The following is a 25,701-nucleotide window of genomic DNA, read 5'->3' as shown; positions in this document are numbered from 1 at the left end:
TTAAAAAACGCATCACAGCATAAATTTCACATTGGTGGTAGCAGCGACCGTGATCTCCATCTTCGTAGGCTACTAGGACGACACTGAGCAATGCAGCGAGCCTAAACTGGTGGGCTAAGAGAGAGGGAGAGTTGATGTGTAAGGCAGTGTTGCCAGATTTCTCCCAGCAGGTCGCATTCTTTCTCAGTGGCAGGAAATCTTATTTTACGAATTACTGAGATCAATGAGTTTTGATCAGCCACAAAACAACCCTGGCTCCTTGACTAATAATTATGAAGTATCCTAAACAAGAGAACTAAGATTCATTAATATTTAGTTCAACGGGATGCTATAAAACAGGCAGATCCCTTGTTTATGGAGTTTCACGTCTTGTACAATAGTACTCCGATCAGATGAATATTAATGAGCCTCTTAGTTCTCTGGTTCTACTATATAAACTCACCTTTAATGAACACCATTCTTTGAATAATAGACAGCCAGTAAAATTTGGAATTACGGTAGTTTGAGGTACTGCTAAACTAAATGTATACAATTGACTGCATCCTGGTTGAACACCTGTACGCCCCGTTTGAGCTAAAATGACTTTCTCTTTTTTATGGTTACGTCTAGTATCTGAGAATTTCATTTTCTACAAAAAAAAACAAATGCTATGTAAGTGTTCCATTTTTCACATGCAAAAAATAATATTATATTTTCATTGTATCAAATTTCACAACCTCAATGTTAAAAAAACTATTTCTTAAGGGGATGGGTACGTATTTTCGGTTGCAATGCTATTCAAATGGGGATTCATTTTTTTCGAATCCTGAGAAAACTAATAAGTATTTTTGAAAAAATTAAACTCATAATGAAAGATTACGTTCTTACCGAGGGCCGAAAGTCCCTGAAAACTTCTATAATGTTTATTTTAATAAGCTACAGTTACAGACACTATACAGGGTGAGGCAGATAACTGGCCTATTAGAAATATCTCGAGAACTAAAGGCAACAGAATCATGAAAATTGGAATACAGGGGTTTTGACGGATGATCTATTAAATGAAAATATTGTCATCTCTTTGCAACTTCCGGTTATACCGGAAGTTGCTTATAACTTCGTTTTTTTAAATGGGACACCCTGTATATTTTTATATTTTTGGATTCTCTTCGATCTCTTCTTTCTTAAAATATGAGGTTTTGTAATATTATACAGGGTATTTTAAAAGATAATTACGTTTTTTTATTAATTTCCTAGCAAAATTAACACCCTGTAGAATTGTAGTAGTTTGACATCTAAAACTCTACTTACGTTCAAATGATTTTTAATATACTCTACTATTGTGGAGAATCATTAGTATAGCTAAATTTTGAATTTTAGTATACAGGGTTGGTCGAAACTCGGAATGAGTATTTTCTGAGTTTTATTAAATGGAACACCCTGTATTTTAGTATTGTAATGAAATGATATTTTATGGTACTTTTTTATTTCTTAAGCATTCCCTATACCTAACTGCTTTAATTTGTGCTTAATTGTTAATCGCACCAACAATCTTAACTAAGTAGGTATTTCGATAGCTAAACCATTATTGGTGATTTTAAGGACCAGTCTGGATTAATATGTATTTATTTCTGAAAAATTATTTGGGATTGAGTATTTTCACGGCCAACCTAATAAAATTTTACGTATTTTTTGGTGCAATTAATGTTTAGCTTGAATCACCAATAACTCACAAATTAAAGCAGTTAGGTATAGGGAATGCTTAAGAAATAAAAAAGTACTATAAAATATCATTTCACTACAATACAAAAATACAGGGTGTTCCATTTAAGAAAACTCAGAAAATACTCATTCCGAGTTTCGACGAACCCTGTATACTAAAATTAAAAATTTAGCTATACTAATGATTCTTAACAATAGTAGAGTATATTAAAAATCATTTGAACGTAAGTAGAGTTTTAGATGTCAAACTACTACAATTCTACAAGGTTGTGAATGTTGCTACGAAATTAATAAAAAAACGTAATTATCTTTTAAAATACCCTGTATAATATTACAAAACCTTATATTTTAAGAAAGAAGACATCGAAGAGAATCCAAAAATGTAAAAATATACAGGGTGTGCCATTTAAAAAAACGAAGTTATAAGCAAACTTTGCAACTTCCGGTATAACCGGAAATTGCAAAGAGATGAAAATATTTTCATTTACTAGATCAGTAACAAATAGACTTCCGAACGGTAAGGTTGTATCCGAGACGTTCTTATCAACGAGTAGTTAAATTAGTATATTATTAAGGATATTATTTATCGTGAGTGATGTCCGACGATCCAATTAAATGGTCGTTATGTTATCACGAAACCAGAAACCAAAAGTCGATTAATAAGTAAGTTTTTACTTTTATTTTTATTAAAAATAAAGGAACAATTATTATTTTAAAATGTTTCCTAATCAGACGCCAACTGAGGCAATATTAGTCCAGGAAAAGAACGTTTTATTTTCAGAAAATGCACAACGTTCGCAAAATGAACAAGCATTGTATAATGCATGGGTTCAATCAGAAAATAATGTTCAAAAACTTAATATAGATAATCAGCGCCTAAATCAAATAATTATCACAATGGAGCAAAGATTAGCAAAGCTTGAGAATACCCAACAAGATATAGGGTCAACAGCAAGCGCCGATAAAACAAAAACCAAAACAGACAAATCTGAATATTTTACCGATGAAGAAGATTTAGCCAACGAAACGGAGTGGATAAGACAAGAGAACAGGAGGACTAAAAAACGCAAAATGGATACTTCATTATCTCCTCCCTCTCCAGAGAAAGCAACAGCTGTAAAGCAAATTCAAAAGCCAAAACTGCCACCTCCGGTTGTAGTTGAAGGTTTCGAAAATGCTGCCAACTTAAGTAAGACTCTAGTCGATGCTAGTATTAAATTCACCATGAAAATAATAAACAGTGAAGTCATAAAAATCAATACACCCGACAGTAATGAGTATAGAAAACTAATAAACAGTTTAAACACGAGTAAACTTTCCTATCACACATATGAAAATAAACAAGAAAGACCAATCAGAGTAATGGTTAAGAAACTACATCATTCCTATCAGCCTAATGACATAGTAAAGGAGCTACAAAGAAGAGGATACAAAGCTATACAAGCTGATAAAAAATTAAAGTGGAGAACTAAAAAACCTCTTGATATGTTCATCCTGACGTTCAGACAAGATGAAGATATAAACAAAATCTTTGGAATAACTGACATTTTGAGCATGAGAGTAGAAATTGAACCACTAAGGAGCTTGAAGCTGGTACCACAGTGCAAAAGATGCCAGGCCTATGGTCATACCTGGAAATATTGTAATAAGGAACCAAGATGTGTTAAATGCATCGGTAAGCACCTTACCAAAGATTGTCAGAAACCACTAAAAGAGGAACCAAAGTGTATCCATTGTGGTGAAAATCATCCTGCAAGCTACCGAGGATGTTATGTAGCCAAAAAAATACAAAAGCTGAGAAATCAGAGAACAAATAAGGCCAGTCTACCAAAACCACCACAAAGGGTCAATGAGAAGGAAAAGCCAAAAGCACAAAACGTCACTGCAAATAGAAAATACAGTGATGTAGTTAATAATGTAAAACAAACGGACCAAGAATTGGAAACCGAGAATACATTGAAAATAATATTATAAAAACTCATCAAGATAGATGACAAAATAACACAAATAGATATACGCGTTACTAGATTGGAACATAGCGCTAAAGGAGCTATACCGAAAATTCGAAATGGCTAAGCAACTACGAATCATGGAATGGAATGCCAATGGGCTTCTACAACATAAAAATGAACTGCAAACTATCCTAGATACAGAAGAAGTTGATTTATGTCTCATAGCTGAAACACATTTCACGAAACAATCTTTTATAAAGCTTAGAGGATACAGGGTATACCACACTATACATCCTGACAATGCAGCCAAAGGAGGCAGCGCACTAATAATAAAAGATAACATTGAACATTATGAGGAGCTAAAATATGAAACAGAACACATACAAGCAACTACGGTATGTGTCAAACTAAAAACTAATTGCGAAGTTAATGTAAGCTCAATTTATAGCCCCCGTAGGCATTCCATTAAAAAAGAACAGTATGTAGAATACTTGAAAAGTTTGCGAAAAAGATATATCATTGGAGGTGACTTTAATGCAAAGCACACCCAATGGGGATCAAGATTAACAACAACTAAAGGAAAAGAGTTACTGGCAGCCATAAAAGAACAGAAATGTGAAGTAATATCAACAGGTAGACCGACTTATTGGCCAACAGATACAAACAAAATACCGGACTTAATTGATTTCTTTGTTATTAAAAATATTTCATCCAACTATGTAGATATTAATGAAGGATGGGATATGAATTCAGATCATTCACCCATAATACTCACTGTGAGTGACACGATTATCAGAAAGGATTGCAACCCAATACTAACAAATAAACTAACAGACTGGGAAAGTTTTAGATCAATCCTTGAAGATAGAATTGAACTAGCAGTACCATTAAAAAAACCTGAACAACTAGATGAGGAAGTTGAGTTGCTTGTACAAAATATACAAAAATCAGCATGGGAAAGTACTCCTACTATAAGATCAAACGTCAAAGGAAACAACTATCCGAAAGAAATTAAAAAGTTAATTAAAGAGAAAAGAAAACTTAGAAGGAAGTGGCAACAAACCAGAGCACCCCAAGATAAAACAAATTTAAACAATGCTAGTCAAAAACTTAAAAGAGAGATTCAAAATATAAAAAATGAGTCAATCAGTTATTACCTGAGAGAGTTGACGGATAATAGTAGCACAGAGTACTCTCTATGGAAAGCTACAAAAAGGCTAAAAAGACCAGTAACCCATTCTCCACCCATTAAACTAGAAGATGGTAGCTGGGCTAGAAGTAATGAGCAAAAGGCAGAGAGATTTGCCACATATTTAGAAAATACATTTAAACCGCATGATGACCAAAATAATGATCAAATATCGATAGAGCCTAATCAGACAGAGGAGAGAATCAGACCAACATCCCCGAAGGAAGTAGCTGATGAAATAAAAGACAATATAAATCCTAAGAAGGCACCAGGATATGATCTAATTACTGGAGAATTACTAAAAAACCTGCCTCGTAAAGCCATAGTCAAATTGACCAACATCATCAATGCTGCATTAGATTGAGATATGTTCCAAATTTATGGAAAATAGCTGAGGTTATAATGATACCAAAACCAGGAAAATCACCAAATGAAGTGTCTTCATATAGACCATTATCACTTTTACCAGTGATGTCGAAGATTTTTGAGAAACTTCTGCTAAAAAGAATAAAACCAATAATAGAAGAGAAAAAAATGATTCCAAACCACCAATTTGGCTTCAGAAATAAACATTCTACGATTGATCAGGTACACAGAATGACTAACATAATTGAGAAATCATTAGAAGAAAAGAAAGTCTGTTCTACAATCTTTTTAGACGTAGCTAAGGCCTTCGACAAAGTTTGGCATGAAGGTTTAGTCTACAAACTCAAAATTCTTATGCCTAAACAATATTCAGAAATTTTACAATCATATATATCTGACAGATATTTCAGAATTAAGCAAGAAGACGTGTACACTGATCTAAAAGAAATCAGAGCAGGAGTCCCTCAAGGAAGCGTATTAGGTCCTGTTCTCTACCTGTTATACACATACGATATACCTGAAATGGAAAATGATACTATAGCCACATTTGCAGATGACACCGCTATCTTAGCAGTAGGTGATACCAGCGAAGAAGCAGCAGAAAAATTACAGTCGGCAATCAATAAAATACACAACTGGACTAAAAAATGGAAAATCAAATTAAATGAATCTAAATCTATTCATGTCAATTTTACAAATAAAAAAATCGAAAACATTCCAATTAGAATAAATGATGCCCAAATACCATATGCATCTTCTGCAAAATATTTAGGTATCACACTTGATGCAAGGCTTCGCTGGAAAGTCCACATTAAAAAGAAAAGGGAAGAATTAGGTATCCGTTACAAAAAAATGTATTGGCTGATGGGAAGAAACTCTGCATTGTCCACATATAACAAAATACTTTTATACAAACAAATACTTAGACCAGTATGGATGTATGGTTGCCAACTCTGGGGCTGTGCCAATTCAAGTAATATTCAGATTATCCAGAGATTCCAGAATAAAGTATTACGGAACATCGTTGATGCTCCTTGGTATATCCGAAATGTCGATCTCCACAAGGATCTTGAGATGGAAGATGTAGACAAAGTTATCAAGAAGATGGCAGGTAGTCACGAACAACGGCTCCATAGTCATGTAAACATCGAGGCCATCCAGCTCCTCGATAATACTGGGCTAGAAAGAAGACTCAAACGAAGAAAACCATTTGAGTTAGTGTAAAGTGTTAGTGTAAAAGCAGAGCATAGTGTTGTATTGTGTGTTAGTTTTAGTTTTAAAATTTCATACTTGTTAAAAAAAATAAGAGGACACCATAGGGTTAAGATCTTAGATTATGTATCATGTAGTAATATAAGTTAAAGAAGAACTGATAATTGGTCAACTGATGACCAGATTTCAGTAGTCTAAACACAGCTTGTGTTTAATAAAAAAAAAAAAAAAATTTACTAGATCATCCCTCAAAACCCCTTTATTCCAATTTTCATGATTCTGTTGCCTTTAGTTCTCGAGATATTTCTAATAGGCCAGTTATCTGCCTCACCCTATATATACACTATATTTTCGATATTCTAAATCTGACTGAATTGAAAATTGGGCCAACTTCCATCTTAAAGTTCAGGAAAAGACTCACCCATTCATATGTCAACCATCTATTTTGGTCCAAGGGTGTGGATTTTACGGCCCTTCCTATTTAGGGTCTGTTTTTCGTTCTCGTCCCCAAAACTCCCAAACACTTCTAATAAACTCCGACCGACTCCGACTCCGAAAATTTAACTCCGACCTTTGCGGCTTCTAATAGAAGCGATCATTACCTTTCCAACGCATGTCTAATTTTGAAAATCGGTTATACCGTTCAAAAGTTACCGAGCTCAGAAATATGAGTCAATTTTTATTTAAAAAATTGAAAATGTTTGTGGATATGTATGTATGTATGTGTGTGGAAAAGTTAAACCGATCTGAATTTTTTTTCTGTGTTTGAAGAGGGTGTGAGGGCCGATTCAGAACCGGTGAAGTTTGTGAGTTTTGACTACCCATAAGCCAGCTATAGGACTTGGTAGGTACAAAACCAAAACGGCATATTTTTTGGCGGGATATATCTTCTGTTCAAGAAGAGACAGGAGAACAGTAAATACACTAGATCAATAGCGTTGAGTTAAGCTTTCAAATGGTGTCTAAGCTGTCAGGATCAGACATACACACGGCTCAGTATAGCCGAAAAACTGAAAAACTAAACTTTGAAAATTTTGGTTTTTCGACAATTACTCAAAATTTCAACCTACGAATTACGCCAATAACTGAGCGTTTGTAGAAAGACTCTAGACGAATCTAACGGTGGATACCTTATATCCGGGAAAATTCGAATTTTTAAGTTATAGTCTTCATAAGTATGATCAAATCTATTTCTTATGGAAAAACGGTTTTTCAAGCTCAATAATTCCTGTAATAGCTTCAGTTATCATACTTGACCTTAGATGCATAAGATACTACTTGTCAATACGTTTGAAACTCATGTTTAGTGAACAAAATCGGTTAAGCCGTTTGGAAGTTATTAAGCTACAAAAGTATAATCCAGTTAACGATTATTCCCTAAATGGTTTATGTAGTTGTAGTGGTTACGACGCTAATTTGATCTGGCAACGGGCAATCCGAGTTCATTTACTGGCCATCCCAATACAATCTATTTCGAATAGAAAAAAAATCTAGTGTACATTCGATGGACACTAGATCATTTGGGAGATAATGCGACAAAGGCGACCATTTATAAAGCTAAACGTGTAATCGAGAAACATTGCATTCAACTTTATACATTTAATTTATAAATAATTTTGAAAAACTCCTGATACAAGAATAAAAACCGATAAACGCCGTAAAAATGAGTGGCGCATACAATATTCCAGCTACAAAAGATCTGATATGAATATTACGTGGCGCGAAAATGTATTTTGATTTTGATGCAAAACAAAATTCTAGGTTTATTTTAAAAGATTTTTTCATAATATTTGCTAAATTTGTAGTAAACGCGCCACAAAAGAGTTTCAAAATTCAAACTCTATCAAAGTTACTCTTTTGTGGCGCGTTTTACTTCAAATTTGGCAAATATTATGAAAAAATCTTTTAAAATAAAACTAGAATTTTGTTTTGCATCAAAATGAAAATACATTTTCGCGCCACGTAATATTCATATCAGATCTTGTGTAGCTGGAATATTGTATGCGCCACTCATTTTTACGGCGTTTAGCGGTATTTTTATTCTTGTTTTTGTCTTACAACGCACTCAGTCGAATAGAATATTGTCAGCATATTGTCAGTCAGACAGTGACAATCAGTGACAATTTTAAATATTTGACATGGCATCGGGAATATTTTGAGTTGTTGATTAAATAATATTGATATAATATAGTGTATTTGATAAATAATTGATTTAAGACGTGAACTTAATAAAAAGTTATTTATTGTGTATTATTTGTGGAAGATCCAAGCAGAGAATACATCAGGATAATATATTCTGTGAACCAAGTATTTTGTTGTTAAAGATGTTCAAAATTGTAAGCGTTCCATAGTAACAATATATTATTAAAAAATCACTTTAACACTTTTCCTCTTTTCTCGATTGAGTATTAGTTTTTGTTGTACATATAAATTATTACAATCACGGAATGCATAGTTAATGAAAAAATTATCACATTTATTAGTTGAATTAATAATTTGCAATTATACAAATAACAGTTATCCAAGAACATTCAAAAGCCACCTCTTTAAGTTAATGATGACATTTTCAAGTAGAATGACATTCTAGTAATGTTTACATATCCATACCAGTGTGAATTTTACTACACATAATTTGCCGTCTAAAAACAGAAATACCGATGGCCTTAATCTAACCCTGAATAATAATTCCTAGTATCTAGTTTGATCCCTACCCAAGTACAGACATTTTTGAACTGAAAACGGAAGATTGTCTCTCTTGACTTGACTGTTGACAGCCACATCCAACAGAAAGGTAAAAAATCTCTGTAAGTGATATCCACTAGTTACCGCGTGGTGAAAAGTACCGCAAATATCTTCAATAAATAATAAACAAAGTTATTATTGCCAATATGATCGCCAGCGTTCGATAATCGGACAGGGTACTGTAAGAAGAAGATATATAAAAAGAATGTGTGTGTAATGTGTACGCACGTAAGAAGTTATACTTCTATTATAAGATTTCAGCGAAATAAAATACTTTTAACAGTTTATTTTATTTTATTAAATATTAAACTGATTTTAATAGTTACTACTTTCCAAAAATCCAAAAATTAAAAAAAAAAAGACAGCAATTATCCGTATTTGAACCCGGGACCTCTCGATCCGTAGTCGAATGCTGTACCAATGAGGCTACGAAGGCATTGTTTTGACGGTTTCTCGGACATTATGACAAACCACGGTAACAAATAGACGAAGTGAAGTGTTAAATAAAAATGTTTTAATAATACGTATTACCTTACTTCTGAGGAAGACAAATCCAAAGACACAAAAAACACTAATATATTTTTTCCACACCCTTTTTGGACCGATACATGTATACACTTACAAGATGTATACATGGACACTTACATGGACACTTACATGGATACACTTAAAATATTTAGCAACGAACAACATGCTGTCTCTGTGCGTATGCGCGCAGAATAGGGCTTTTCATCGATTGTCATTTGTTTCGAGCTTCTGTCATGTGTCACATAATATTAATATATCTACGCCATACGTTTTTGGTTTGTATTATTGTATATGTTACAGTTCAAGTTGATTCTCAGTTAGAGTTGACTCCAACTAGTTGGAGTCAACTCCAACTGAAACGAGCAGTAAAAGTTGATTTTAAAAATTTAAATCAACTTTTACTAGTTGGAGTTGACTCTTCCTGGATCGATTCAGGAAATGTTGATTATACGAGAATCTCAAGTGCATTTTTGATGAGTGTGCGTTTCTTTGTTTTGACCGTTTCAACTACTTATTAGTATAGTCTGTAACGTCGCCCCCGTTAGGTAAATTATTCTGATTCGATTTTTTGCACAAACTTACTCAAAAAATACATCCGTATAACAATCCTTATAACAAATACACAGGGTGTCACGCGGTACCGCGGTCGAAAAATTGTTTAACCAATTTCAGTAAAGTCAATCAGTAAAGTGACTCTTTATCGAACGATTCTGATATTACGAGCAGAGGAACAGACGCGTTCGATAACGAGTTTTGAGGTGGTGCGTACAAAATTGTATCGTTAATCATAAAAAACATTAAGACTTACTTACAACTTTGAGGAATTTTTTTTTAATTTTAGACGAAGTAAAAAATTCGTATGACAGTAATGACAGATGACTTTTGCATGATAGCCGGTTTTGATGTTTAATCGATAGTTATCAATATTGTATACCTACCTAATTACTAAATCTGTAGAGTTTTGATTTATTTTGTATGAATATAATTGCGAAACACTACAGAATTTTACTTTTTGACATAAATTTTATTAATAATAAGATAAATTTTGTACAATATTTTTAATAATTAAAGTAAATAAATTTTAATTTCACTCAAATAAATAATCGATTGCTGCCATTGACCACTTACATTCAATCACGGTTAATTTGATTAATTATCGCGGCAGGTAAAGTAACATTCTTCTTTCAATACAACAAATGGGTACAATAATGAATGATTTTAGTGAAGTTTGGCGATAAACAATGATTTTAAACAAATTCGCAAAATACATAGTGTTTTCATTTCGTACAATTTTTTTAGATCCGTTGGGCCTTTTTTTCTCTATAATTGACTGTTGTCGAGTTATTAGCGACTTAAAATTTGAAAAACGCCAAAATAACCATTTTCAAGGTTTAATAACTCGGTTAAAGATAATTATTGTGAAAGTCGAGCGAGCGGCCGTGGAGTAACGGCATAATCGCTGGCCTCATACGCCAGTGCAAGTGGGTTCGAGCCCTGCTAAAGACAAACCATTTTCATTTTCAATAATGACACGAGCCGTCTCACCGTGCCTCGGAGAGCACGTTAAGCAGTCGGTCCCCCTGGGCTAGTGTACATCGACGCTAGTTACTTGAAACAGGGTTAAAGATGTAATTGGCGCCGGAACTGTCCGAAAGGCAAAAATGCCATACGATATTATATATTATGAAAGTCAGAAACTAAAAAAATCAAAGATTAAAGCTACCTCTATAAGATCCTGAAGAATTTTTTGTCATTATTTCATTAATAAGATATTATTTTTAATTATCAACAATGAGCGCTAACCGTGTATTGAGGCGCCGTCAATGTGAGTGCGAGTGAGATTCACCATTGGATGGCTGGAATGGTGCATCTCTTTAGCACTCACCATTGACGGCCGCCTAATACGCACTTAGCGCTCATTGTTAATAATTAAAGATAAAGCTTAGTAATAAAATAGTGACAAAAATTTCTGCTGGATCTTGTAGAGGGGGTTATAAACTTTTGGTCACTTTCTGACTTTCATAATAATGGATTTTAACCGAGTTATTAAGCCTTGAAAATGGCTATTTTCGCATTTTTCAAATTTTAAATCGCGTATAACTCGACAACAATTAATTTTAGAGAAAAATCACAAAATACCTTTTTTGCTCAGAATAACCCAAGTGATCTAAAAAAAATTGTTCGAAGTGAAAAAATTATTTTTGTGAATTTGTCTAAAAAAATTGTTTAAAAAACAATTTATCGATCAAGGTACTGCCTGGCACCCAGTAGATTTGTTATAAGGACCTTTTTGAGTAAGTTTGTGCAAAAAATTCGAATCGGAGTAATTTACCTAACGGGGGCGACGATACAGTCTAGACTAATTTGAACACATTCAGTAACATTTAATTTCTAGAATCGGCTGTTTGTGTGAATCAGAATCAACTTTTACTAAATGGCATTGGGAAGAGTATACTTTTCCTAGTTGGAGTCTACTTTTACTAGTAAATGTTGAATATAAATCTTCATTTTATATTTATAATCAACTTTTACTGAAACCAGCCGTTAGAGTTGACTCCAACTAGTTGGAGTCAACTCCAACTGGATAATCAACTTGAACTGTAACATATATACCAATAACGTACGACGTAGATATATTAATATTATGTGACACATGACAGAAGCTCGAAACAAATGACTGTGAATGAAAAGCCCTATAATAAAAATTCACTCCCTATCGCGCCTAAAGAAGTATAACTTCAAAACATATTACCCTTGATAGTTGCACCAATACGTTGCTAATTGCTGAACTGGACATATTATTAATGAGCACCCTAAAGTTTATTGGTTCTCCTAATGCATAGTGGTTTTTTTCTAATTGTATCTCCATAGTTGAAGGTTTACTGGGCCAGCAACATAGCCGTGATTTGTTGTTGACTTCAACTGGTATTGGTCTCTAAAACAGAAGTGTAAGGCAATGCAAAATATTGTTACGTAACTACAACAAAGATGCCACCACAAGAGAAAATTTTTATGAACACCTTCACACTAATAAACGAGATCCAAATGATGAATACAGTGTGGGCCAAAGAAAAGAGTCCAAAAGAGCCAGAGTTATAAGATTTTAAGGAAATGTCGAAACAGGTCGATTTTTGTTCTAAGGGGGGACACATTTTTACGATACATACATCTGTCATTTGTCAACCCCCTCCCTTCCACGCCACCAAAACCTTATTTTTAAATAGGGAATAGGGGTCGTGTGGTAGCTCATTTGAAAGGGTATTCAATTATCTATTTAGTAATATAAACATTATCATAATTATTTATACTGTGTCCAAAAATTTTTTTAATTAAATTAATTGACAAAAAAAAGAAGAATGTATGTGATTTATTTAATTTAAAATACGTCTTTTGCAACGTTGCTAGCAACGTCGGAAAAACAAGTATTTTAAGACAACTGGCTCTTTAATATATTATTCCCTATGCTTCCTCGAACACCGTACCGGCCACCTGGCTGCTGATACAGGTTGCGTTCATTACTGCGCAGCACATTTATACAGGTAATGTTTACCTGTATGTTTATCAACTTTAAAAATGATTTGAAAAATTTTTTTGTCATTACTTTTTAAACATTATTAGAAATATGAATCTGTATGTTTATCAACTTTAAAAATGATTTGAAAAATTTTTTTGTCATTACTTTTTAAACATTATTAGAAATATGAATTAAAATTGCCAGACATTTCTGTGGTTTAAAAAGTAATGACAAAAAAATTTCGTTTTAAAATAATTTTAAATTCAATATACAGGGTGATTAATTAGTGCGATAAAGCCCAGTAGATCCGCTATAGTAATAGATAGCAATAAAAGTTAATAAAAAAAATTGTAGCCAACTTTGAGCTTCACATTGCAAAATTAGTTAGAATCTTACAGGGTGTTCGGTAACATAGTGGCAGACCAAACTTTTGATTTTTTTTTAATGGAACGCCCTATATTTTATTTTATATTCGAAATCTTCTTAACTTCCCCATCACAAAAATATAAAGGTTTGTTATGTAATACAGGGTATTTACAAAATTATAACCAATTTTCTATGAAAATCGTACAAGCTCAGCTCCCTGTATAAATAAAAATAAGCACAACAGCAATGGTTATTATTGATGCCATATTTTTTTGTTGATTGTGAAAATTTTTAAGAACTGTTGATATTGCTAATTTTCTTTATATCGAATACAGGGTGAGTCAAAACGCAAGAACATTCTTTTCTCCGAAACGTTAAATTGAACACCCTGTATTTTAGATCACTATCGAAAAGTACCATTACTGTACTTTAATTTTTGTATAATTGTTTTCTATTTAAAATTACTGATAAAATAATGTACTTGATATAAAGAAAGTTGGCAATATCAACCATTTTTATAAATTTTGACAATCAACAAAAAAATATGGCACCAATAAACCATTGGTGTTGTACTTATTTTTATTTATACAGGGAGCTGAACTTATTACGATTTTAATAGAACATTGGTTATAATTTTGTAAATAACCTGGTATAAACATATAACCTTGTATAACATAGCAAACCTTTATATTTCTGTGATGGGGAAGTTAAGAAGATTTCGAATATAAAATAAAATATAGGGCGTTACATTAAAAAAAAACAAAAGTTTGGTCTGCCACTATGTTATCGAACACCCTGTAACATTCTAACTAATTTTGTAATGTGAAGCTCAAAGTTGGCTACAATTTTTGTTATTAAATTTTATTGCTATATATTACTATAACGGATCTACTAAACTTTATCACACTAATCCATCCCCCTGATTTTGTATTTACCTGTACAGGTGTGCTGCGCAGTAATGAACGCAACCTGTATCAGCAGCCAGATGGCCGGTACGGTGTTCGAGGAAGCATAGGGAACAATATATGACAGAATCAGCTGTCTTAAAATACTTTCTCGAAAACGTTGCTAGCTCTTAGACCAGAGGAAATCCGAAGACGAATGCACGCATAAGACACTGCAGTGGACAGAATAGAGCGGAGGAGCCTGTAGTGGTTTGCAAAAGAAATATTAAAGTGGAAACCCCCAGGTAAGAGGAAGAGGGGAAGACCAAGGCTATTCTGGAATGAAAATATAATAAAAGTCATGGAACGTCAAGATTTGGAGGAAGAGGACGTCCAGGATAGGAATAGATTTCATAGGCGTAACCAGGGGGGGGATTTGGGGGTTATAACCCCCTTTGGGATTTACTTTGAGCTCCATACGCTTAACACCATTATGTGATGTTGACAAATCAGGCCAGTTTGAAATTGTGACCCACCCCCTTAGGATCATCCTGGTTACGCCGTTAATAGACGGCGGTTAGGTGTGAGGATGCGGCATAGGCCGTTTTAAACCCCGGATATATACATACCGTTTGGTTAGGGGGATGTAATATAGGTGCTATAACCTGTACTTCAACTTCATGTTCGTAGTCGAATGCCCACGGTCTATCCACAAAAGCGTATAAAAAATATCTGATAGAACCAAATTCATGATCGAAAGAAGATGGGATATCTGATGGAGGTAGTATATACTCGAAGTTATATTCGTATCTTCCAGGCATCATAGTACCTAAAACAATAATTAAGTAAATAGAAATTAGCTCAAAGACTATTTATATGTCATTTTTGAGACTTATTTGATTTTGACATTACAAATCTTGTTATTTTTTGAGGTATACAGGGTGTTTCAAAAAAGGTAACGCCGTCTCTAAGATAGGTAACAAATTGAAAAATAATTAAGGTTTGATTAGTAAAAAAAATTTGTACCGCCATCCGTTTTTAAGATAAAGGGCGTCGAAAAAAAACTTTACACATTTTTAACGATTTTGACGATACTACTTTCAATATTGTAATGAAATTGTATATCAATGTGTTTTTGAAGCTCATACATCCCATGAATTCATAATTTCAAATCAAAATATTCCGAAAACAGTACACAGTATCGAGTTTTACCAAGAGTACCTTTTTGATGTAAAATTGTATGATCTTTAATAGACCAGGGCTCATCTGTAAAAATATTAGCACATTTGGACGTTGAGAGGTGACTCAAATTTTTTTGCAGAAATTGCTTGAAAATTAATCAAATAATAATATTTTATCCTCCCTCTCAAAAAGGTGTAGCATAAATGGTTGAAAAACGTAATATGCGAATACTTGTTTTTGTATGTTTTTTTCGGAACTATTGCTATTTTGCAACAAGGGTGACTATTTTTTAAATTCTTACCCAATTCTATATTGTAGTAAATTTAATTACGCAACTTTTATGTCAATACAACTTTTCTCGGAAATGAATACTTTATAAGTTATAAGCAAAAAACGAAGAAAAAATCGAATTTTTCCTTCATTTTTTGACATTTTGATTATTTAAACAATGTTCCGGAACTTTTTGAGAGGGAGGATAACTCAAATAATATTATTTGATTTGTTTTCAAGCAATTTCTGCAAAAAAATTTGAGTCACCTCTCAACGTCCATCTCAAAACAGATGCGCCCTGGACTATAAGTTCACCTTCACTCGGAATTTTGATTGAATTCTACCAGTAAAAAGTTATTTTGAATAATACTTGCTACGAACCTTGTAACTAGTGCTAGTGGTCCTCTTCAGATATAAAAGCAAATTTATGGGATGTATCAGCTTCCAAAACACATTCATAAAAAATTTCATTACAATGTTGCCAGTGGTTTCGGCAAAATCGTAAAAAATGTTTAAATTTTTTTAACGGATGGCGTTACAAAAATTTTTACTAAACAAATTCCAATTATTTTTCAGTTTTTTACCTATCCTGAAGACAGTGTTACTTTTTTTTGAAACAGCCAGTATGGGAATAGCGTACCTTTATCAACAAATTCGGTGTCAGCCTTTATAAAATTTCTGATTTTGTTAATATATTGTTTATGTCTTCCACTGCCCACCGTCCATTCAACATGTTCCTGTCCACGAAACCTACACTTTATACCTACAACGATTAATAATTATTGATTCATAGTTTTGTACAATGCTAAAAAAAAATCATAATTTAAAAACAAGCTGAAAATGCGAGCATTATCATAACGAAAACTTTGTTTATATACGTATTTAAATTCATAATATGGAACATTGCTGTTACGAAAAGTTGTTTAGAATTAAAAATTATGTTTTAATGTGCAAATATATCATTCTAATTTAAATGTTGTGAAATACACTGCGCGTCATAGAAAACGGGCACCCCAAAAAATCGGTCATTTTTCATGTCTCGTATCTCGTAAACCTGTGGTCCGCTTTAAGTAATTTTTTCAATATCTTATAGCTTTATTCTTTAACAATATCGCTGTATATAGTAATAATGTTGTTGCTAAACAGGTAAATGTTCATTGTAAACCTACCGGGTGTACCAATCAAACTGTGTTTTTTCCTTAAAGTTTGCAACACCCTGTGGAATATTCTAGTATTTATAAAACACTGAAATTAAAGCCCTACAATAGCCTCAGGTTTTCTTAACATTCTGTTTCATGATTCATTCGCTTATGTTGGATAGTACAAAAGTTATTAGGTACTTTAATAATTAGACATGGTCTTTATCAGTACAGGGTGTTTCTAAATGCGAGAACCAGTGCGACAAACTTTAAGGGGTAATTCTGCATTAAAAAATAATGACAGTTTGCTCTACAATCTTATGCCCGCAAATGCTTCGTTGCCGAGATACGGAATGTTGAATTTTTTCTTACAAACTGACGATTTATTTATTGCTTAAAAATTGGTTGAGATATGCAAATGAAATTTGGTGGGTTTCATGACGTAGTTATTTCACGTTTTTTGACATACAATTAAAAATTTTATATTCACCATTGGCGTGAATACGTGATTATAAAATTCTTAATTGCATGTCAAAAAATGCGCAATAAATATTTCTTAAAATCCACCAAATTTCATTTGCATATCTCAACCGGTTTTAATGCAATAAATAAATAGTCGGTTTGTAAGAAAAAATTCAACATCCTGTATCTCAGAGACGAAGCACTTGCGGACATATGTTTATAAAGCAAATGGTTATTATTTTTTCATGCAGAATTACCCCTTAAAGTTTGTCGTACTTATTTAGAAACACCCTGTACTGATGAATAACATGGCTTGTTTTTAAAGTACCTAACTTTTGTATTATCCAATAAAAGCGAATGTATCAATAAACAGAATGTTAAGAGAACCTGAGGCTATAGTTGTATTTTAATTTCAGTATTTTATAAATGCTAGAATATGCCACAGGGTGTTGCAAACTTTGAGGAAAAAACACAGTTTGATTCGTACACCCGGTACACAATCAAAATTTACGTGTTTAGCAACAATATTATTACAGCGATATTGTTAAAGAATAAAGCTATAAGATATTGAAAAAAATACTTAAATCGGACGACAGGTTTAGGAGACACTTGACATCAAACATGACCCATTTTTTGGGGTGCCCGTTTTCTATGACGCGCAGTGTATAAAGATACTTTACTCGAAATTCATATTTTTTATACACCTCGTATAAAATTAATAAAATTTGATTCGTGATAGTTGCATCATAAATCTTATACCAAGAAGAGCTTTTTATGAAGAATAACTTTTCTTCGTCAAATTAAAAATACAAGATTGATAAATGAAAAGGATGTTGATATCCATAATTTGAGAAAATTCGTCAAATATTATAATTTTTTATTCCAAACAACATTTTAAGAACAATCTTCAAATATTGTGAAATACATAATACATAAAGATACTTTTTACTGAGGAACAACTGTAGTAGTACTTATGGAACAGTCTATTTATCATTAAAGGGGAGGCCGTATATACTTACTCCTACAAACCTTTTGAAAGTTATTAATACATTATTGCTTTCAAAATATACTCAAATTGTATTTTTATACATTTATTACACATATTTTTTTATATAATAATTAAATTCACTATAAAATGTCATTTATATTTTATTAATAGCTAAATAATTTAAAATTTAGTTTGACATTCACGAAGTGTCAAACTCAAATGTAAATAATAACATTTTTGCTTTGCTTAACAAATTCAGATTAAAAAAGTAGCCTAATGTTTAGTGCGTGGTAGGAAATAACCGGATTGTGACGTCACATTTTAGATTTTGAGGTCGATTATCTCGAAGACGGTTTGAGATATCGAAATGCCGTTTTCAGATTTGGATTCAGAAGACAAAACTACATAAGAATCCATCGATACATCTGCTCTAAGTATTGCAGGAGCGGCAACGCAATAACACACAGACTTTTGCAAATTTATAAACGAAAAGTTTTCGTTGATAACAAGCTAAAACTGCGAGCTTTATCATAAATAAAAACTTTGTTTATTTACGTTGTCAAATTCATAATAGTATTAGGAGAGTGCATATAGATTTTCATTTCGGAAAAAATCAAACAAGACAGAACTTTTTGTAATTTCATTAAGAAATGTTTAATAAACAACATATCAAAAAGTTCTACTCGAGAAGTGGGTTCTTCATTTTTTATTAAACAAATAAACTACGAAATTAGATGTTTTTTTAATAACTCCGAAAATATAAATTTTAGGAAAAAACTGACTTGACCATTGAAAAATTCACAAAAAAAACCTTATATAAAGAATTTTCTAAAATTAAATCTGTATCTTCTATATTTTTTTATTTATAACGCTAAAGTAACCCTTCTCACAAACATTAGCGCACTGTAAACTAGAGTACGGCGAAGTGCACGGTTGAGTTATTTTAATGTAATTCTTTAACTAATGGATCAAATGAAATTTTACAAACATGAAAGAAGAATAATTAAGCTATCTTATGGTTATAATAGAAAGAAATAAAATATATGGGCATAAGTACGGTGTGAGCGGAAAGTGAGCCTTACATGAATTTTGTTTAAAAATGATTTAAAAATGTTTAACTAATACAATTGTTCTTATAAAACTCTTACTTTTGCACAACTTACCTTTTAAGCGTCTTACTAAATGATGTTTTATTCAAAAAAAATCTCAAAAATTTAATTCAAATGATATGACGTCTCAAAAAATGTAATTTTTGAAATCTTTGTAGTTTTATAGAATTGCCACCACTTTAAGACGGTATTACTAAAGTTTGAACAGATCTATTACAGTTTTGTAAGCGATTTTTTAAAGCTTAGGATGTAATCTTTAAAATGCACTAAATTATTTTACTTTAGAAATGAAATAAACTATTTCTTTTTGAGAAAATTAAGAAAGATGACAAAAATGTAATACAAAAACCGAAAATTACCAGCTAAAAAAATGTTTATACAAAGTGATCAAAACTTTTTTCTGTAAAACTGACCTAAAATACATTTAATAATAAGCTTCAACAATAATAAATGTTCAGCAAAAAAATTTTTTTTAGTTCTTATACAGTATGTCTGCGTAACTTGGAACCTATTGATAACTTTTTTAAAAAAGTTATTCTTTATAAAATACTCTGCATCGTATATAATCTAAAAGGCAATCATCAAATATCAAATTTTAATTAACTTTATATGAGGTATGTCAAAAAATATGAATTTCTCTCAAGAGTAAAGTACCTTTAAATTTCACAATATCGAAGATTGTTAATAAGAAAAGTTGTTTGGAATTAAAAAAATGTTTTAGTGTTCAATTACATCCTTCTAATTAAAATATTGTGAATAATAAAGGCACTTAACTCTTAAGAAAAATTCATATTTTTTACATACCTCGTATAAAATTAAACAAGTTTGATATCTGATAATTGTATTTTAGACCTGGGAGAGCATTTTATGAAGAATAACTTTTTTTCGTAAAAGTGATAATAAAATAGTTATCATAATTGTAATAAAATGATGATGAGTATCCGTAATTTGAGAAAAAATTGAATTTTTTTTTTCGATTAGAATGATGTAATTGTATATTTAAACATAGTTTTTAAGTTCAAACAACTTATCATTTTTTGATATTCTGGAATATAAAGGTACTTTACTCTCTAACGAAATTCATATTTTTGACATAACTCGTATAAAATTGATAAAATTTGATATCTGATGGTTGACTTTTAGATTTTTGATTATCCAGAGTATTTTATGAAGAATAACATTTTTTCGTAAAATTGATAATAAAAAAGTTTTCCATGTGGTTCCTAGCTGCGCAAACATACTGCGCATAAGAGCTTCTGTATAAGAATTTTCAAATTGCAATGCCATATTCGGATTCAGCATAATCAAAAACAAAATAGAAACATATTTGATCAAAGTAAAATGATGAATTTAACGATATTTTTAAAATTATTTATACAAAACAATTGTTATTGTTTAAACAATTAATAAACAATTAGCGGCCAAATCTGCGAGTAGAACTTTTTACTTTAACATGTATATATAAAAAAAGTTTTAGAAAAATATAAGCTTGTTTGAATTTTTCCGAAACAATGTATATTTTCGTTATAATTAGAAAAATGATATATATGTAAAATAGGAAAAAAATTTCTATTTTACTTTATCGACAAATACAGTTGAGTCCGCGAATCTTTACCCGTGCGTCATCATTTAAAGCGTACGTAATAAGTCGATGATAAGTCGGAAATTTAAATATACTAAACGCAACAGCAAGGGACAGTACGTGACTTATTGTTGCGTTTAGTAAATTTCAATTTCCGACTTATCATCGACTTATTTCTTATTCTTTAAGTGATGACGCACGGGTAAAGATTCCCGGACTCAACTGTAACTATGTACAGCAATACATTGACGAAGAAAATCTACTTTTATCTTTTTTGTTTTATTAAGTTCCCAACTTATTGCAGGATGCATTAAAAAAAGATGACATGAGTAGTTGTGATACATAAAAAAGAAAAACGAAAAATATGAAAAACGAAAAAAAAACAGTTGAGATGTTTTGGAGTTTATGTATCGATATGAACTTTTCATTTGGATTTTTACGTACATTAGGTTTAATGCGTTTTGCTAAAAAAACCCTAAATTGCTGTCCCGAAATGAAAGTGTGCTTTAAGGTCGGTTATCTCGAAGATGGTTTGAGATATCGAAATGCCGTTTTCAGATTTGGATTCAGGACACCCAACTACATAGGAGTCCAGCTGTATATCGGCTCCAAGTATTTCACGGACGGTAACGCACGCACGAACAAATATAACTTTGGCGAATTTATAAACGAGAACAAAGTTTTCGTTGGAAATCGATCTGTTTCAGAATTTGTCTCCAAAATCGACCATTCTTGAAAAAATGAATTTATTCCATGATTTTGCCCCTCACTAGATATAGGTATTATATAAATATCTTGGTATATCGTATATTATTATTTACCTCTTATTTTTTCTTCCTTTTCGAATATGCATATTATTGTTCCTTTTATTGCATCACCTGGAGCACAAATAGGTGGACTGGATAAAATAATTCTACAGGCCATTATGTAAACCTAAAAAATCAAGATGGCTATTATTATACTTAGGGTATGTTATGCTCTTCATTTTAAGTAAATGGGTTTTAATTGTTTATATATTTTAGAGACGATTTTTACAAAAAATTCAGAAGGACCTATTTTACATTCTAATTATTTATCGTAATCGAAGAATTGCTGTCTAAAAACAAAGCATCTTTAGCTTTAATCGACCTGGAAAAGACATGCGACAGTATGAAACAACAAACTGTGTGGGACAGCTTTAGGTATAAGAGTATTTGTATTGAGTATTGAGTATTTTCCTCAACATGTATTGAGGGAAAAACTAATTGAAATCATGGAAATAGGAACTACATAATAAATAAAACATAAAATCAACAGAACACGAAACAACTGAAGGGCTAAGGCAAGGATGTGTCATGAGCCCAAGCCTCTTCAACATCTTTATGGATGAAATCATTAAAGATTGTACACCAAAACTCAAGCAATTGCATATAGGGTACAGAAATGTCCAAAGTGTAAGATTTCGGAATGTGCATTTGCAAATGATGTAGTTGTAATATCAGAAAAAGAAGAAGACTTACAAAATAAGTTGCAGACGTGGAATAAGATATTGTGTAAACATGGTATGAAGATCAATACATATAATACAAAGAATAAAGAAAAAAAATCCTTAAATATACTTGCCTGATAAAAGAACTAATACAGAACAAAAAAAAATATAGAGAAGAATAAAACAAGAGAATATAACATTCATGATTAAAAGAGGGAAATGGAAATGGATTGGACGTAAACTAAGGAAAGACCAAAATAACATAACCAGTCGAATACCAACCAAATGGAAGAAAAGAAGAAGAAGACGGAATAATAGCCGTGGAAGAAGTGTAACAAAAGCATGAAAGAATTGGCCTGAGATGAAGAGAGGTCAAACAGAGAGCGAGCGAGAAATAGAGAAAAATGGAAAAGTTGTAGAGGAAATTTCGAAGGAATAAAACACAAGAGGATGAGCTGGTCCAGCCCATCAGCTATCTCTCACTTTTGGATAAGAAATGCAAGAGCGCCTAATATTCCTTAAGGAAGGAAAGCGTCCATTTAAGACGACAAAGGGACTACTACAGAACTGCTCTACATCTCGTACCCTATTCGAAATATTTCTGGAAAAACCAAAAACCCTGAAACCACGGAAAAGAAAGACCGAAGGAATTGGCATACCAGTAAGAAACGAATACCTATTGTTGTATAATTTTTTTTTGGGAAAAATTTAGAAAATAGATTTCTATCAGAGACCACGAAATTATAGATTTTCATCGCCCAGTATATGAAAAAAAATTGTAATAGGATAATTTAGTTAGTAAGCAGTGTTTTCGCGAAAGGTGAAATCGTTAGGTGTTTTGTCAATGGGTTTTGAACGGAATTAAAACAATGGTGCGGTCAGATTATAAAGTACATTTTATTTCACTTTGCAATGGACAATAAGACATTTTATTAAGTTTTTCTTAGAAGGATAGCTGGTAAACAAATTTATTGAGTTTAGAATGTAAGGCTTTTTGTTTAGCATTTTGAAACAACGAAAAGTAATTTGGTACCTCTGAGATTTTAACAAATTGGAAAGTTGTATACAAATTAAATTGGTTCTTGAGAAATGATAATATGGGTAGTGGGTAGAAAGGATGTTTTGTGATTGGTGGAAAATGTTGGATGGAAGGAATGAGAGTGTTGAGTCTGATATTGACGAGAGAAAAAATAGGCACCGTGTAAAAAATATCTGGAGACAGCAGTCCAGTTTTTGAAAAGTGAGAAGTCAGTGTAAAGTGGTGAAATTGACCTTTGCGAGCAGAATCTAGTTGAAACGAAATTGTTGACCGAGTTGAGAAGTTAATTTTCCTGGGACCGAGGAAGATTCCTCTTTCTGTCTAGAACGAGTAGCCGATTGGTATCTATTTGCACAAGATATCGAGCAGAGAGAAAACTGAGTCGAGAATTCGAGCGAGTCCTGTTTGTTTGTTTGTGAAGCAGTATGGACGAGAGGGACCTTTCGCAACATCCTAAGAGTACGTGTGGGTGAATCGAGGAAGACGCAATCCGGGAAAAGAAGTAGAGAAGAAACAAAAAGGTTAGTCAAATAATTTGTGAAACAGAGAGAGTTTGTTTATATCCACACCATATTTGCTTAATTTTTTGTATTGAACAGTTCTATAACATAATTAGTCATTTCAAATTTTAAAGAAGAAATAAGTAATCAATTCAAAAGGAGAAAAGTAAATTTTATTAAATTTTGTAAGAATAAATAACGAATTATTTAAATATTTTTTTTTTGTTAAGACAGAGGATATATCAGAATTAAAGCTTAATTTATTAGATGAGAAATGGTTGCAACAAATCTAAGTTGTTGCATATTTTAAAATCTTACGTTTATGGTATATTGGATAAAAAAATAATATTTTAACATTTATACGATATTGAGTGTGTTTAATTTCCCTGTTTTGTCCTGGATGGAGTAAGCAACTAGAGATACTAGAAGCCACAAACCAAAGGTAAAGCATCAAAAATAAATTAGCCCTGAGAATAAAGTTTATTAGAAAATTTAATTTAAATTTGGTTTTGTTTTACATAAGCAGTAATTAAAATAATTGAGTAATTAATTAAATTAAGAATTTGCTCATCAATCTCATAAAAGAGAGAAATACAGAGCATAACACTATATACCCCAAGTTTTGCTGACGACCAATTTTTTATGACAAAACTTAAACAGGAATATAGAAAGAATGGAATGTAAATAAATCTAAAGAAAACTGAATACCTAACAACGAAGAATAAAGAAAAACAGCTGGAAATAAACAAATCAAAGGAACAGACACGTATAAGTATTTAGGTTTCCTAATATCAAACAAAGAAACAGCTGAAGAAGATATAAAAAATAGATTAGAACAAACAGATAAGGATATCAGTATAAAAACAAAAATAATAATATATTAACAGCATGACAAAAAGTAGCCTGACTTATGAGTGTGAAAATTGGATAATAAATATGAAATCCAAAAACAAAATAAGAACGACAGAGATGGAATTCCTAAGGAGAAGCTGCAGAGCAACAAGAGAGATAGAATAAATTAATAGCATAGAGATTAAGAAAGAATGGGAATGAACTCAGATATAATAGACTACATAGAACAGAGGAGATTAACCTGGCAAAAAAAGTTGGATAAACAGAATAACAGAGTGGAGAAAGAAGGAAGAGAGGCAGACCCTGAAGATCTTTCAGAAATGAAGTGGACGAAGCAATGGAAAGAAGAAATATACAGGAACAGAATCAACAAAACAGAAAGAGCTGGAGAAAACGGTTGAGTGAAGACTATGGAAATCATTATGAACAGTTTTATGTAGATTTTCGTATTGCATGATCATGATGTTTCATTTAAAGTTAAACAAACCACCTTGTACTTACCTAAATGTGTTAGAAATCGAACTTAAAAATAAAATACTTAACAATCCAACGGTTTTAAGCACAATTAAAAGTGACAACGTAGCGTACACTTATTTGGACGGATTAGTGATACCCTTTTCGTTGGTGATACCCTTTTGATAATCCGTGATATGATACTA

General features: G+C 32.0%; 1 protein-coding gene across 1 annotated transcript in view; it reads right to left on the bottom strand.

Annotated features, from left to right (window-relative positions):
* LOC114324404 (arrestin domain-containing protein 3) overlaps positions 1 to 25,701 on the bottom strand; it is a 29,100-nt gene extending 3,399 nt beyond the window's left edge. Inside the window, exons 1-6 of the mRNA XM_050646236.1 lie at positions 25,544 to 25,701; positions 22,005 to 22,116; positions 16,544 to 16,666; positions 15,081 to 15,280; positions 12,440 to 12,622; positions 443 to 628 (exon numbers count right to left, since the gene is read on the bottom strand). Of these exons, the coding sequence (XP_050502193.1) occupies positions 443 to 628; positions 12,440 to 12,622; positions 15,081 to 15,280; positions 16,544 to 16,666; positions 22,005 to 22,107 (795 nt within the window). The 5' untranslated portion in view covers positions 22,108 to 22,116; positions 25,544 to 25,701. The remainder of the gene's footprint in view (positions 1 to 442; positions 629 to 12,439; positions 12,623 to 15,080; positions 15,281 to 16,543; positions 16,667 to 22,004; positions 22,117 to 25,543) is intronic.

The sequence above is a fragment of the Diabrotica virgifera genome, chromosome 3 (genome assembly GCF_917563875.1).
Source record: "Diabrotica virgifera virgifera chromosome 3, PGI_DIABVI_V3a".
NCBI lineage: Eukaryota > Metazoa > Arthropoda > Insecta > Coleoptera > Chrysomelidae > Diabrotica > Diabrotica virgifera.
The sequence above is the reverse complement of the archived record's forward strand: the minus strand, read 5'-3'. Positions and strand labels throughout refer to the sequence as shown.